This window comes from Gallinula chloropus (assembly GCF_964237585.1).
Source record: "Gallinula chloropus genome assembly, chromosome: 3".
Lineage (NCBI taxonomy): Eukaryota > Metazoa > Chordata > Aves > Gruiformes > Rallidae > Gallinula > Gallinula chloropus.
Genome location: NC_140087.1, coordinates 106,533,001 through 106,550,125, shown reverse-complemented (window position 1 = coordinate 106,550,125; position 17,125 = coordinate 106,533,001). Strand labels below are relative to the sequence as shown.

Sequence of the window (17,125 nt, the reverse complement as noted above, 5' to 3'; positions counted from 1 at the left end):
AGTAGTCACGTTAAATGACCAAAATGGATGTAAAGGACATAAAGAACATTCAAAAACCAGGTTGTACACACGTGCAGCATAGAGAAATGAAACGGTCTCAAGCTCACAGAATCAGAACTAGGAAGTTCAAACGACTAACACAGATTTCAGGTAACTTTAAGCAAGTATCTACATCCATTCTGAAAGAAAGAAGTTTCTCCTGTGGCAAACTGAAATCCTTTTCCCTTTTACCTGGCCAAAGACACCCGAGCAAAGGAACTTCTCCCGTGACAGCTGACATGCTGGATGACAGCCAGTACAGCACGATGCCCAGTGAGTCCCATTCAGCACTAGGCAGCAGCTCACACCTGTTGGTTCCACCACTTCAAACGGGACCAAGACCCGGGTAAAGTCACTGCCCTGTCAGATGCACACAAAGCCCTGGACTGGGGAAGCAACACTGGAGCTGTGGCGTTGCCATGGAACAGGAGGGAGAAGAAATCACAGCAAACTGATTGAAAAGAACAGTGATGATGATGCGATGTTCACACACTCACATGGGATCTGATTGTTAAAGCTTTTCAGTTCACCTTAAAAAATACAGGAAGAATTGGAGTGGTTTTTTTTTCAAGCATCAACTGCTCGTGAGAGGTTTCCACATAGGAAAAAAAGTGTTCAGAGTCCCAGCATCAGCCGATGGCGATAAAAAAGTAACTACAGTACCTGGGACTTGGGCAGTGCTCTGGCAAGGTGTCTGCAGGTCGGCAGATGAAATGAAAGAGAGCAAAACTGATTTCTGTGACTGCTGGAAATGAGAAATGTCTTCATGTATCAGTAGCAATTTTAGTCAACAATAAAGTGCACAAATGATACAGGGAAAGCTCCTTTCCGACCGGGATCTCCATCGATATGGCCAATCTGAAAGAAGCCGGATATTTTACAAGTTAATCTCAAAAAGGCATTTCAGGATCACCACAAGGAACACCAGTGACCTTCCTGCCTGTGGAACAACCACCCTCTCCCCACACCTTCTCTGCAGTGGTGTTCTTTTTCTCTTGCAAACAGGAAACACTATCAGAAAATTCAGTGGGAGAAGGTGCTGTATGCATTTATTTTCTTCCAAATTCTGTTTTATCTCATTCTTTGACAGTCACACCTCTTAGTGCAGTACCACCACTACAGCACTTCCACCCATTCTGCAGTGCCTGGCAGCCCGTAGTTAAGTAGCTTCTGCTTCCCCCTCAGAAGAGCCACCAAAACATAAAAGAATGGATCCAGTTCTGGGTTTGACATGAAGCTGTTTGTGTTTCTACAGCATTGCCATCAACTGAGATGCAGTCTGAAGCTCTGTTCTTCACTAGATAACAACCAAAATAGGGCAAGTGTTTTCACACCTAACATTTTCCCACAACTTTGCTTTAGCTGAGGCTCTGGAGAGTAAGTAGCTGAGGAGGTTTCTCAGCTCACAGTATCGACCACTTCTCAGTCTCAGTCAGCTGAAGAATCAGGACAATACTAAGCTGTCTTCTGGGGCCCAGCACACTGCATCTTCAAGGAAGATGAAACAGCGGCAGATTCTTAAACTGCTGATGCCCCCCAGGAATTTCCTGACTCAAACAGACCACGTCCCCTGTATATTGTGAACCCTGCTGATTTAAAAAAAGATTTTTTCTGAATGAGAATAGCCAAAACTTGTCTGATTTTTGAACAGAAGCCATTTCTGGAATCAGGTTTCTCGGCGATGAAACTTTTCTTGCTATTTGGAAACCCAGCAGGGAAGCTTCTGAAGTGTATTGATGGAAAATGCAAAATACTCACCCACCACTCTTGATCTTCTTCACCATCGACTACAATAATATCACCCTCCGAAAAAGTCAGCTCATCTGGGTTATCTGCTACACAGTTGTAAATTGCTTTTACTCTCTTGGGTTTAGTTTTTGACTGAAATACAAAAGTAACAAATGTAAATAATGTAGCATGGAAGAGACAGAATACAGTTGGATCTGATGTAAAGAAAGCTTCAGAACTGCTTCCAGCTGTTATTTTCACAGGTAATAGAGTTCAGCTCTGTCCTTCACGCTGTGCTCATGCTCCAGGCTGGATTTGGCAGCATCCAAAGCCTTTCAGAACCATTGTGCTGTCAAAGGCTAAGGTTTCCCTTAATCTTCCACATGGGCTTATCCGACCGTGTCTCCAGAGCCCCACGTCACTGCAGGAAGTATGATTTTATTCAGATTGGGTGCTCACAGTCAAGTGCCACGCAACCCAGGTAAGAGCAGCAGCATTATCAGAAAGAGGCCTGAGCCATCTGCCAATACGTCCCTTCTGAATTTGCTAAACTCCCCTCAGCAGCATAGAAACCCTTCAAAACATCCTCCATCCTCTGTCTCTCTGCAGAGCCTTGAGGACTGCAAGCCACAGGAGTGGTTTGTCAGCTCCTCCAATATGGAACTTCAGTAAGGAGCTGCAATGTTCCACTGTTGCAGCGGGACTCCCAATCCTAGCTGTGTTCTAGCTGAAGTGGTGCTGGAATTGTTTTGCTCTGGTATCACAGTATCCACCATCCTGATCTCATCACACCTCTCCTGCTGCAACTTGGCCTCCTGCTCCATTTGTTTTCAGCCACCTCACTCGCTGCTGCAGACCAGCCATAGTCATAGAATCCTAGAAAAGTTTTGGTTGGAAAAGACCTTCAAGATCATTGAGTCCAACCATTAATCTGGCAATGCCAACTCCACCACTAAGCCATGTCCCTCAGCACTACATCTACAAGACTTTTAAATACCTCCAGGGATGCTGACTTCACCACTTCCCTGGGCAGCCTGTTCCAGTGCCTGACAACCCTTTCAGTTTCTCAATATTCAATCTAAACCTCCCCTGGCACAACCTCAGGTCACCTCTTCTTGTCCAATCACTTGTTACTTGGGAGAAGAGCCCTACACCCACCTGGCTACAACCTCTGTTCAGGTAGTTGTAGAATGCTACCTACATAGTGTTTCCATGTAAGGAGTGGAGAGGCACAGGACCTAGAGGCATAGCATAAGCTTTGTACCAGGAGACCACATTTCTTCCATTTACTCAGCTATAACCAGCAAAAAATATCTCTCCTTTCTACTCTAAGATGCCAGAGCAGGGCTGTGAGAGAGAGACTGTTAATGCAGTGGGTGTTTGGGACAGAAGCCCCAGATGGGATAAGGAAATTGTCCCATCACTATGCTAGAGTCCCCCAGAGACTTGTCCCAGTCTCTAGCTCGGTGAACCACAGAGCAGGAAGCTTGTGAGGGGAGAAGAGCCTTCATCCACAATTCTACTTTCTCCACCAGCAACGTGCTCTGCTTTGGACACTATTCCCCAACAGCCTCTTGAGGTGCCATTTTGTTGGAGCTGAGCACCAGGCAGAAAAAGGAGGATGTGGCTGGGGAAGGAGGGAGGCAGCCTCATCCATATGCTCCTCTGCAAGCACCCATTTACATTTCAGTATAAAACCCCTGACCTGCCCAGAGCAGGGATACCCTTAGGCTCTATCTGTGGGGCACACCCCCCCGAGCTGGCAGCCTTGCACTGCATCACAGCAGTTCTGCCAGGCCCTCCATCCCAGTCAAGCTCCAGTTTGAACCACAGCCACCTTCTACCTCAAGAGGAAGAAGCTTCCCATCAGTACAGCAGTGACATAATTACTAACTTCAAAGTGCAGTAATTACAGGTATTTCTTGTTCTTTAGAAGGCAAAGAAATTAAAACACATCCTATTCCCAGAAGACTAAAACCCTCTGGGAAAGTCTCCCACATCTCTACAATATGGTTTCCAAAATCTAAAATATACATTGGAGAAAAGAAAAGATGCACTGCAAATCTCCATCTCAAAAACAGGCTGTTGGGCAAAGGGGCTGTACAGGAGCTAAGCCACTGGATACATGTGCAGGTACAACTAGACCTCTTTTTTCTTTCCTCAAGGAGCACTCCTGCAATCGTTCCCTAAATCTGGGCTGGCCTCTGGATTCTGTGGCAGGGTAAAGACTGGGCAAAAAAGACTGGAGTGTAAGGCTAAATGGAGCGATTTAGCCAAAGTCCTTTAGCTAGACTGATCTAACTAAAGCTCTTTAGCTGAGGGGCCCTTGACTAAATCTCAGCTAAGATGCTTTAGCCAGATTGATTTAGCTAAAGCACCTTAGCCAGTGCACGCTCCTGTGCTGGGTTTACCCTTACTTCTGTCCTATGGCAAGAAGGAAATAATCCATCTGATTTCTCAGTCTCACAAAATTCACCCTATTGAAGCCCTAGAGACCTCTGGAGAGCCAGATTTGTGCTTCATATTATGTGTAATTAATATTAATTGTAGAAATACTGTGACTGTTCTGAAAAACCATCCATGAGACCCCATTCATTCTTAAGTAAAGCAATTTGTCCCCAAAACAAAGGGGGCAACAATGTAAAGAACTACTATAACACTAATTTACACAGAGCCAGGCAGAGAGCTCTTTCATAACTGACAGATGTGGTGGTGTGGCTTGACCTCAGCCAGCAACTAAGCCCCATACAGCCGCTCACTCTCTCCCCTACTCCCCAGTGAATGGGGGAGAGAATTGGAAGGGTAATGGTGAGAACACTTGTGGACTGAGATAAGAGCAGTTTAATAATAATAACAATATCAATAATAACAAAAGCAGCACCAGCAAAAAACTTAAAGAGAGAAATAAAACCGAAGAAGACAATGCAAATAAAGAACAATTGCTCACCACCTGCCAACTGAAGCCCAGCCAGTCCCTGAGCAGGGATTGCCCCCCCTGCCCTCCCCTTTTGCTCCCTTACCCCTACCAACTTGCCCCAGTTGATATGCTGAGCATGACATCATATGGTATGGAATATCTCTTTGGCCAGTTTGGGTCAGCTGTCCTGGCTGTGCCCTCTTCCAGTCTCTTGTGCACCTCCAGCCTTCTCACTGGCAGGGCACGAGAAGCCAAAGAGTCACTGACTTAGTGTAAGCTCTGCTTAGGAACAACTAAACCCATCAGTGTATTATCATCTTTATTCTCACACTAAATCCAAAACACAGCACTATACCTGCTACTAGGAAAAAAATCAGCGCTATCCCACCCAAATCCAGGACGTGTTGAATGGATGTAGCCAGTGTTCACAGCTGAATCCTAGAACACACACTGTGATCCGGGCCCAACAGCTTCACAGAACAGATATGGCAGTTTCCTCAGTACAGGTAAGCAGAAGGGACAGGTATTCCACCTTGCACTGATCAGACCATTTCATTTTACTGTGGTCTAAAACATGAGAGTTATTCTGATGCAAGACAGTAACTTGGTTGAACATGACTGGAGGAGGCAAGAAAACAGAAGATTTTATACTTCAACTAATAATGCAAGATGAATTTCAGATGTCTCTGCAGCTTTCCAGCATTATCAGATGAGAAAGAGCTAGTAGGAGTTCCAAGAGCTCAAGACATATGTGCAAGGCTATGCACACAAATACACTGAGGTCTGTCTCGGAGAGTTACTATTTCTGGGAAAATGGATGAAGGGAGAGAGAGGGGGGACTGCAGAAGGCAAGTCTTTTTGTTACAGCTTGTTAATAAGACAACTGCAGATGCAGGAATGCCATGCCTTCCACCTCTCAGATTATTATTTACCTACTGAACAACAGTCCTGCAACAGAATGTAAAGCCTGACACAGCCCAGACCTGGTCACACAGAGCATCTCAAGCCATGATGTGCTTACTGCAGAGAAATACTGCTGTGATCAAACATATGGATGTTTATGTTTATCACATAACAGCACTACAGAATCTGAGCAAGGACCAAAGACCCGGCTGAACTACACAGAACAGCTCAACTGACACCTGGAAATACATCTCTTCACCCACATCAGTGTAAGATTACTGGTATCGACACTAATAGGTGTGTCACCATCCATGGCCCCAGATGATAAATACGAGTACACAGAGGCCGCGCAATCGGATCGAGTCCACGTGTCCGTGTGAAACCAGAACCTCTTTCCTATCGGTCACTGCATGGCTGGGGAAAACGGAGAAGAAAACATAGCACTTCCACAGGACTTCCAGCCTGACACTTCCAACCTTCCCCTTCCCTTCCCCTTTCGGACCTGATAGTCTTAAAGGTCTTTTCCAACCTTGTAATTCTGTGATTCAACCACCTTCTGGTTGGGAATGCCTCGAGTCAGATGTGGTTTCAGTGTATTTACTAAGAGATCTCTTCTCCTGTTATCCAGTGAATGCATGACAGGGTTGTAAAGAGAACCAACTGCAGAAAGAATCAATTTCTCTTGTTTTGAGCTTAACTCTTGTTAGCCTTGTCTGAAGCCATTTGATCTACCTATGTGAACAGCTATAGATCTACCTCCATTGTAGCAGCTCCCTTGTTACTTACTTCAAGAATAAAGTTACGTGTGATCTACAAGTGACCCACTTGCCAAGCTCACCTACAAGCGACTCACTTATCAGGTAAGTAGCTTACTGAAGGTAGGCAGCTTACCTAACTTCAGTAAGTCAAACCACACATTCTGTGGATTGTGTTGGTCACATATGGGCACAAGCAAAGAATCCATGCTGCTTTTCTTTGGTTTCTCTTTGGGTTTTGTTGTTTTGATTTGTTTTTTTGTTTTAATTTAACATCACATACTATCATATGCAAGAAAAGTTTCCATGCATAGTATAAGCCACACACGTATTTAAAACAGGATACAGACTTGGTATTTCTCCGTTTCAGGACACACTATGATGTCAAGAGCATGTTTGACAGAGAGGGGCAGGTCTAATAAAATCCAAACCCAGATTATCTACTTACTATTTGTGATTTCCTTGGCATTGGTGCTGGTGGCTGGATCTGTGCCAAAGTATTTGTTGTAGAACCAGTTTGTGTTACTGGAATGTCACATACAGACTCTCCCGCTGCTAAAATAAATAAAACAGGTAAATTTTAGGCATGCTTTTTAAAAAAAAATGTGAAAGTGATGATACAAATTGCAACTGAATTAATTATTCTTTAAGTGATACAAATAATTTTATATCCTATGTGTAGTTCATTTTTAAATGGTTCTTCCTAAATAATTGCACAGAATTTTTCTGCCATTTTCCTTACCAAAAAGGCCTCTTTTCCCAAAGAAAATTACCTAAGATCTTCAATACTGCTAAGAGAGAAAAAAAGACTATAAAATAGATGAGATGAGAACAGAACAAATATCCCATTTCCTCTTTCGTTCAGTGCAGCCCATGTGCTTTTAGAACGTCTCTTTCTTAGTGAAGACCTTAATTATCAAGATGTTCTGTCCTTCACAGGAGACTCCTGACACAGATGGCAGATAGTCACTAGGAGATTGATTCCCTTTGAGTTTGTCAAAGAGGAATAGAAAAGAATCACACTAAGAACAAATAAATATATATATACAGAGTAAGGGGAAACTGGGTAGGAGAAATTCCCCAACAATCACCACAGAATCCACACAAACTTTACTTTGGACATTTTATCGAGATGACAGTATTGGAATGTCCCAAAGCAGTAGTTACTTTGAACAATTTGCAATTTGAAGTGACACTATCTGAGCTTTAGATTTTCAAACCAGAAACACATTTTTCTACTCTAAAATGTGTTCTGTTACCTTGTTTATAACACATGCAAACAAGAGAGGACACTGACTGAAGTTTTCATACTGCATCCCTTGTGGGAGTGGGGTTTAGGTGAGGTTAGTTGAGCTAAAGCCCAACTGGAATTGAATCTGGTAAGGGATGTCAAAGACAACAAGAAGGGCATTTGTAAATACGCAGGTAAAGAAAGGGAATCTGGGGAAACGTGAGCCCATTGCTCAGTGAGATGGGGGAGCTAGTTACACAGGACATGGCAAAGGCTGAGGTACTTTTGTGTCAGTAAAAGACCAGTCTTAGTAATCCCAAGTCCCAGAGGCAATGGGCACAAACTGAAACCTGGGAGCTGCAGTTTCAACAGCAGGAAGCACTTCGTTACTGTGAGGTTGACTGAGCTCTGGCACAGGTTGCCCAGGGAGGCTCTGGGGTCTCCATTCTTGAAGCCATCTGGACACTGTCTTGGACAACTGGCTCTGGGTGGCCCTGTTTGAGCAGGGGGGTTCTGTCAGGTGACCTCCAGAACTTCCTCCCAACCTCAACCATTCTGTGATTCTGTTTCTTAATAGCTGGCCCCATTATTTACATTAACTGGCCCGTAACTCTGTTCATGCAAAAGAGCTTGAGGTATCAGGGCCTACACAATCAAGATGAGAAAGAACAACATGGGTACTGATTATGTTTAAACATATAAGGTAAATAAAAATTAAAAAAAAGACCCACTCTCCCTTAGGCTGTTATAACAACTTAATTACAATAAAATAAATCTCTTAACCGCAATTACCAGTTTGTTGAAGAGACCCAAGTCCTCTGGACTGTCCTTTGTTAATTAAGCCAGATGACTTTTCAGTCCTGTACAGAAAGTTAGAAATTCATTCATTTAAGAAACAAACAAGAACTCGAACTGCAACAATACATAGTCTAAATGCTTTTTAAATTCTTGTCACGTCTGCAGTATATTCTGATGACAGCTATTTTGCCTCTAAAATTGCTTCTGTATTTTTGATTACACCAATTTTAAGTTGCACTTAATTTTAAAATGTAAGGCAGAAGAATAATATCTACTTTGTGTAGAACAGATTTTCTTTTCCTAAGTTCTGAAATTCCTTTCACTGCTGTTTTATGCTTTTTAAATCATGTATCCATGTTAAGCTGTACATTATAGCAAGCCTCAGCAAGTTGCTTCTCCCTTTTACTTAGCATGGTATATGCAATCGAAGAACTAGAAAGGGAAGTCAAATTTATTTACCTCTCTCATTCACAAAGGATCAACTGTGTCTATTATTTATCTCACACATACACACGTGTCCCTGTACCTTATAATTTAGTCTGTATACACTGTGCTCTGCCAGACTTTCAGTGTCAGAGAATCCAAAAATTTCCCAGACAAGTTTCTACGACATATTCCCTATGCTTATTTTTGGAAAGCTTTCTTTAGTGTCTAACTAAATTATTCTTGCCACAAATTCAAATAGTCTTTCTTTACAGGCACCATGAGATGTTGAAAGGAACAGCATAATCCGTATTTGGAATATTTTACATATCTGAAGACATGTATCTATACTTCAATTTCTTTTTTAAAAAAGTATAATAGAATCTTATTTCTTCCAAACTTTTCTCACAGGTGATTACTTTCTAGACTTCTCATCATCTTATTGCTCTCCACTTGTTTCTGCCTCTCTACTGAACACACTAGTCCAGCTGAGTCATTGCTTATGTTGAGTCAATTAATTCATGTAGTTTGCAGGCTATAATCTAACAAAACTATTTGTCTTTGATTCTTCCACAACAGCATGAGTTGTCTGACTTACATTTATTTATGATTCACTACATCCTTGCGGTCCTTCCATACTCTGCTATTCTCCATGCTTTGGTTTTGTAGTTGATTGCTCTTAAGAACTGAATGTTGCTTCCTGAATGACACCCCTCTTCTCCCTTAACTACTCCTCCAGTTTCTCAAGGCTGCTTTGGATATAATCCTGTTTTTCAGTACACCTGTCCCTCCTAACTTTGTTTCCTGCAAATTTAAAAAATATTTTTTTTTCTAGCTCTCTCTGTACTCCTGCCACGAATGAAAATATTGAATGGAATATCTAACCTATGCAAAGCAGGTGGCAATAAATGGCACAACTGACATATGATCCCATTATCTCTTCTTTGTTTTTAGAGGAGAATTATTCTTTGTGGTTTCCTATTTGCATAATGGCTAAGCATTCTGTAGACATTCTGCAAGTCCCACCATCCTACATCACTAGGCTGTCTTCTTTTTTAACCGTGGGAATCCTTGTAATCTGCTCCCTTGGTGTCTGCCTGCTGTTCATTCCCATGAGCTAGAACACATCACTGGCACAGTCTGCATGCTTCATTGATGACTTGCATGTTATATACCATGAAATTGAAAAGTTACTAATAATTAAGTATATTAAATACTAAAATGACACGGGTTACCCAGGAGTAGGCTTTCTTTGAGAGATTCTACTAGGAGGTTGTGGGGGCAGTGGTGGTGGGGTTGGCTTCGTTTGTGGAGGAGCTGGTTGCTGTTTAGATTGCTGGTTCAAAGCTTCTATAATGCTGGCTGTCTTTGCCACTGGAGGTGGTGGTGCTGGGGAAAGCACATCTGTAGAAGAAAGTCAGACAGTGAAATGGAATTAAATTTCTATTCACCATTTTGTTTCTTGGGTTCTCAGCTGCAGGTTTTCCTGTCACATATTTTACCCCCATCCAAGAAAAGTGCTTTACTACACGTAACCAATAGCTTAAACAGAAAGCAATCCTTCCATTGGCAAGGCCACCTCTTTGGAAAGAGGTTTACCTTTTGTTTCACCTAGTCAAGTCAGAGACCTCAAAAGTGTTTCAATTTGTTGAAGCAAAGTATAAGCAAACAAAATTCTCACCCAAGTCAGTCATATTCTTGAAAACAGTGGATCAGAATGTACTTAATAAAGTGCTTATATTGTTTGCTCAATCTAGGCCTTCAGTTTGTGTTATATGGAAAAGTAACTGAGTGAATAATATCCGAGACATTTTATTTAGAGGAACGTCTTTCCTCAAAATCCTGTTACAACTAACATCTAACTAATTTCACATTACATTTAGCAACTGAAACAACCACAACACTGCTGGCTGTGCATTAAAATGTCTTTTTGCATTCCTACGGTCTGCAAGAATCAAGCCCAACGCAGAGACACAGCCCCAGGCCTGCATGTAACACCCGTCTTTACAACCAGTGATAGGCACAGCACTGATACTCTATGTGGAAGTGAAGAGCTCTATTGCTCCAGCGACAGTACCTCCTGCTGACCCTGCATTGCCCCATACAGTCCTCGCTGGAACATCAGAGAAGACAGTTCATACAAAGTTACTGGATGGGAACGATAGGCCAAAGCTACAGTCACCAAAAGAGGAAGTATGAGTTGTGAAAATGGAAAAATAAGCCAACCATGATTAGATACAGCAGAAGGGAAAACAGGGGAAAGTGGAAACATACTTGTAGATGTTACACGCAATGGCGGCACAGGGGGATGAATAGCTGGTGGATCTGATGAAGACCTCTGCCTGCTTATACTTTCCACTCCTAAAGAATTTGTCTTCCACATTGCATTAGATGAAGAAATTGTCTGAATACCACTGCCAAGAACTGAAGGCTGAACTAAAAAGAGAGGAAAATACTGTATTATTATTTTTGTTTACCCTAAGCACGAAGTGTTAATACTCACACCCGTGCTTGGTGCAGCTAGACCACTATATTCAGCAACAGGAGCCACTGCCACCCTGCCGGAATAGCAGAGCAGGAATCAGCCTGGTGCAGAAAATTACACAGAAGTTTCTGGGTGAAGTCTTACTAAAACTTCATTTGCCTTACTAAAATGAAAATTTTTCTGCAGTCATGTCTTCAAAATATGTCAACACTTGGAAAAGGCAGAAATTTCTTAGCAAGAAAACAGAAGGCAAGTCTTGCTGTCTTCTTTAATCCCTGACTGATAGCTATAATCTTCTCAGGGGCTGCAAGAAACGGACTTCACTCTCCCATAAGCATTAGCAGATATTGCTGCCTCAAAGTGAAACACCAGTTTTGACTTGTAATTGACATAAAACTGGAATTCAGAACTGCACCCAAACAAACTATAATAACTAGTCATGAAACAGTTAGAAAGTACGTTGTCTTCGGGGACTCCTAAAGGACTCCATTCTTAAGCTGAAGAGCTGCCTCCCCATTTCATAAAAACGCTACAGGTTTTCTTCATAAAGCCTGTATTTTGCACACATTATGCCAGTTCTCCCTACTCAGCACATGAGCATCATATTAAGAAAAGATGAAACAGAATAAGGTATGAATAAATATTAGGTTGCAGGGAAAAGCATAAAAGGCTCTGAAGTCTTGGAGAACAGCCTAAAGCTAAGAGGATAAAGGAGTAATAATACACCATAAGCATAATATCAACATCAGCAATCAACAAGAAGCTAAGACTGATGGTACTATTATAGCTTTTAACTAAGAATGTAAAATAATAGGCTAATACATTGCTAGAGTAAAGATTATGAGCTAATAATCTAAGCCAGGCAGCATGCTTTCTTGGCATAAATTGCGCTATACCGGAGCCAAGAAGTCTGGGGTTGGGAATGAAATTAAAATGACACTCTGAAAAGTGTCATTTAATCAAGGGCAAACAGTGGGTAAAATAGCATGGAGAGTCATGAATAAAAGACTATCAAAGGGTAAACCAGTATTTTTAACTATCCAATTGTATTACTAATTTAGAGATAGAATTTAACAGTTAAATAGACTAGGTAAGTTCCATGCCTAAATTTTCTTGCTTGGTGGGGGAAACATTCCTTTCCATCTAGTAAAAAAAGCGTCTAGGTACTAAGCTTAGACTTCATGCAAAACCGCCAGATGAAAGGAATCCCACCTTGGTGAAGTTTTTATGCTGCTGAACTTCCCCCAGTCTCACGTTACCCTTTTAAAGTAACCCAGTGTGATGCTGTCCTATTGTTTTCAGTTTTCCTGCTGCCAAAACAACATACTTTATTCCAACTTTTATGCTGCAGCCATTTCTGTGACTCATAACTGAGACTTGGCATACTACAATTTGCCATCTCATGTACAATCACTGGTGGATGAAGTCTTGCTCTCTGACCTCCACGCAGTGCTCCCAAAGGCAGAGCAGCCCAGCATATACCTGGAACATTCCCCACTCGTAACTCCTCTTAAGGAGTCTGAATTACAGCACCAGAGAAATCACGTGGTTACATAGTCATTTTTCTTCAGTTGAACTTCACATAAATTGGGTATAACTGAAAGCTGCTGGATTAATCAGTGTATTAAAATAATGAAACACACCAAACGTACCATACAATGAGGACCTATAGAGATTTCTCTACACTTAATATGATCCAAACAGATTACTTATGAAGATAAGGATGAAGCTCACAGCATCAGCGTTAATGGTAGATTTTGCAAGCACACAACCCTTCTGAACCAGGATGAGCACGTGCATTTTACGTTGTTCTGCTGATCATGGTATGACCAGTAACTGGCCGTTACACTTTCAGTCAGCTACCAACATCATCAATTTTCCACATTGTGACACTTACGCTTGTATTTCAACAACCTGGAAGCCTACATATCTATAAAGAGAAGGCTTTGCAAGGTTAAAATTTCTTATGTTCACTCCACATTTTTCCAGCTCTTTAATAATTCTACACATCAGCCAAATGCTATTGAAACAGTACGTTTAAATTGAACTCTGACAACATCTTCAAGAAACAGAAGTATGAAAAGACGGAATATATATTGCTGAACTAAAGGTTGACTGTAGCCCTCCTTTTAATAAGTTATTTAACTATTGAGGTTATCTGGGCATTGTTTTTCCAAACACTGCTGTGCACTCTTTTGCAGCTATACTGAAAATCGAACTGAGAACAGGTTGTGCAAATTTATTTCAATTATATAAAATTAAGTCACCAATACTCACTTCTGCAAAATAACTGTAAAAGAAAACCTAAAAATGTAGTATTAAAGAAATGCTAGGATCCCATTCTTCTAGCATACAATGCTATTTCCTGGCATTAGTACCTTTGCCGATATTCCTTGGAGGTAGAGGAGGTGCACTGCTTGTAACCGGCACTGCAGGCTGGATGGGAGGCGGGCTGCCGCTCAGTATTGCTCCGTACGTTTCGTTCTGTAATATGCTTGGCATAAATCCTCTCTGCTTATCCTTAGCAATGTTCGCTGCATCTCTTGCCAAGGATGCTACATTAGGCTGAAGTTGGTTTGATCCCACTTGATAGAAGCTGACAGGCCTGTCCTCTCTCCGATTGGGACTGGGTTGCTTGAACACAATAACAAAAGTACTCACTGAAACCACATTAACTGTACTGGTTTTATTTCTCACTTGATAGAAGTTATTAGTTTCTAGAAAGAAAAAATGGCTTCTAGAATACTTTTTTCTTTTTGCTATTAATACGTAATCCAAAAACCTATATTCTGCCCTCTTCAAGACAAAGTAATAGTACACATTAACAAAACCCCCAAAGATTAAATGTGAATTTGATGTCAAAACATTTGTAACTTTCTCCTGTACTATCCTCTTACAGGAGAATACTGTACCCTTATATACACGGGACTATAGAAGGTCAACACAGATATTCAGATCGGATCAAATTAAGCTTCTCGGCATCAGAATACCATGCAGTATCTTCAAAAGTAAATAAACAACAGAAGATCCTAAACCTCACATGAAGTTCAGCAGCATTAGATCCCAAATAGATGATCATGATCTCAAAACCAGACAAAATTGCATCCAAGTATTCTACCTGTAGCTCAGCCTGCAAGAAATTAGGAGTCCAAACTTCTCATGAACTCTTTCTAGCTCATTAATATTGCTGGACGAGTTCAGAAGATTACTTCAATTGGCAGCTGGGATGGAACACTGCTCATCCCATGCACATTATCAAATGAGATCTAATTAGTTGTCTTTGAGATTTACAGCAAGTCATCTGCGTGCTATGCACACTTAGCATTATTTTTCCTTTTTCAACAGCAAGCATAGTAATTATTGTTATCAAATTATAATTAAAATAGCTGGAGCTATAAATTCATGTGGCTAGTGCAGGAATGGGTTGTAACAATCCACAGCTCAGAGAGCATAAATATGCCTTTAGAAACAGAGTTAGATAAACACGTCGCTGACTTACTATCTCCATTAAATTAAAATAACCATATATAGCAATACCATTTAGGCGGAATAAAGATTTATACCAACAGTACCACAAGCAATTGATTTTCCTTTGAATATACTGGGTCCTTACTCTGGATTGATCGTGTAGGGCCTTTAGACACATTATAGCACAGCATGTATCAGAATGATGTATGTAACAGCTGAACACGTTAATCCCTACCTGTAGTTTGGCTTAGCAGCCTCACTCCTCACTGGCTGACAGTCTCTCTTCCCTGACCTCTCCACTGTCCTAGTTCTGATATTTGTTTCAGTCCACACTTGCTTTTGCTTTCCAAACCAGCAGAAAATTCTTTTTTTCTTTTGTTGATTTAGCTTTTCACTGGTTCACCAAACTGAAACATCTCAATACAGGGACAAATACGTGCCAGAATGGAAGCAAACGAACCAGGCAAGCCAGGGTGTGGAACAGCACCAGGAACCAGTTGGATCGTCTTAGCCTTTCAGGTTAGACACTTTTGTATGAAAAATTCTAGACTAAAAGAATTCAGACCTGACTTTTTCTGACAAAGATTACAGAATCTATTCAATTGTTTTGCCAGGAAAAGAGACAAGCTCAATAGCCTGACATCTATAAACAGAACTCTGATGAGAAACTAAGCAAAAGCAGCACTCACCAGTGGATTCAATGTAGTCACAGACACTATCGTGTGATTAATAGTCCTTAATCTCCTTTCAATAGTCCCTGTAGTATAAACCTATTAATAGTGGGCAGTGAAGTAGTATTTCATTACGTTAGCCTCATTGCTGAGTAGCAGATAGCTTCCTATACGAGGTGGAGCTCAGGGACTAGCCAAAAAGAGAACACTCGACTGCAGAAGGCAACTGGCGACAATGAAGGAAGCAAGGGATTAAAAAAAAAAAAAAAAAAAAATCAAAAATACAAATTCAGAGCATTCCACATAAGGGATTTGCTAGATATCTAGTTACAAAGTGCCCAAAAGGTTTTACAGCTGGAAAAAAATCAAATCTTTCAAACTCAACAGAAAGTTTCAGGCTGCTTTATCAAAAAGGTCATCATTACTGCTGTTACTATCTGGATGGTGATACAAATATAGGAATACAGAAATGCTGAGACATAATATGAAAGTTCACTCAGAACTCTATTTAGTAGCTCACATTCCAGATGCTTGCACCACTACAAAAATGCTCAAGAAAAATCTTACAAAAATTGTGAGAAGGCAGCAATTGTGCTTTGAAAGGGATGCCTTGTAACACATTGTTTGCTCTTTGTTGCTAACTCTAGTTCACGTCAAGCACCAGAGGTAACAGCTACCTCAGAATAAAGAGACAGGACATGAAGAGAAGAATCCTATGCAGGCAAGACCTTGCCAAAATGGTATTTTGCAATGGAGGAAACTTAGTGATATCAAAATAAGTCTTCAAAACATTGCACCAACTCAATGGTTTGATTTTTAATCCAATTCTGTGAAAGCAAAGAAAATGAACCTCTGACTGTCAGGTTTTAATATTTCTGAAAACGAAGGAAAATCCAACACACAAGATTCAGTTTTATGTTATTAAGTAAACAGTAGCAATTCAGGCCCTAGCTGAGACAGGGGAATTTGCAAGAGAAGTATTAAAATGCTAAAACTTGTAGAAATAAAAAAAGTCAAATTTCATTATCCAGAGGATTAAAGGGTTTTTGTTAGCTACTTTCAACAGAAAAAGTTCTGCTAACATCTGAAGATTAACTAATATAAAGTCTATTGTGTATTCCTTGAGCTTTACAAAGGCAGCAGAAAGGGCTTAAGCAATTGTAACACTGTATACACAAAAAGAACAAAACCACACGTTCAATACTTCAGCAGATTAGGAAAATTGCACAATGTCATTATTTAAGAGCCTATACATTATTTCAAATTACTTGGCCCTTTGAAATCCAAGCTGTTTTTAAGTGTTCAGGTATCAGAACATGGTAGTTTGTTTCCTGTCTGTATGTGCTTAAATAGTTTTTGAAGTTGGTCCCCAAATTGGGAAATTATATTTTTAAAATGCAATGTAATTCCTATGATACTGGAATTTTTTGTAATACTCAAAAGCCACCTGGATATGGTCCTCAGCAGCTTGCTCCAGGTGACCTTGCTTTATCAGGGGGATGGACCAGATGACCTCCAGAGGTCCTTTCCAACCCCAATAGTAATTCTGGACCAAAGAGCACCACAACATCACCAGTAATTTCTGGTATGACAAGGGAAAAAAAGAAAAATAGTTTTACATGAAGTTTCAGAATTAAGAGCCCACTCTGCTGTTAATGGATGTGGCTTGCTTAATGCCCAAGATTAACTCTACTGAAGACAAGCCGA

The 17,125-nt window shown here is 40.9% G+C and overlaps 1 protein-coding gene across 1 annotated transcript in view; it reads right to left on the bottom strand.

The window, feature by feature from the left end:
• Nucleotides 1-822: 822 nt before the first annotated feature.
• The window catches only part of ASAP2 (ArfGAP with SH3 domain, ankyrin repeat and PH domain 2), a gene marked incomplete at both ends in the record, with an annotated part of 88,120 nt that continues 71,817 nt past the window's right edge, over nucleotides 823-17,125 (bottom strand). The window contains 6 exons of the mRNA XM_084261171.1: nucleotides 823-897; nucleotides 1,798-1,920; nucleotides 5,920-6,001; nucleotides 10,030-10,198; nucleotides 11,069-11,218; nucleotides 13,658-13,913. Coding sequence (XP_084117297.1) covers nucleotides 823-897; nucleotides 1,798-1,920; nucleotides 5,920-6,001; nucleotides 10,030-10,198; nucleotides 11,069-11,218; nucleotides 13,658-13,913 — 855 coding nt within the window. The remainder of the gene's footprint in view (nucleotides 898-1,797; nucleotides 1,921-5,919; nucleotides 6,002-10,029; nucleotides 10,199-11,068; nucleotides 11,219-13,657; nucleotides 13,914-17,125) is intronic.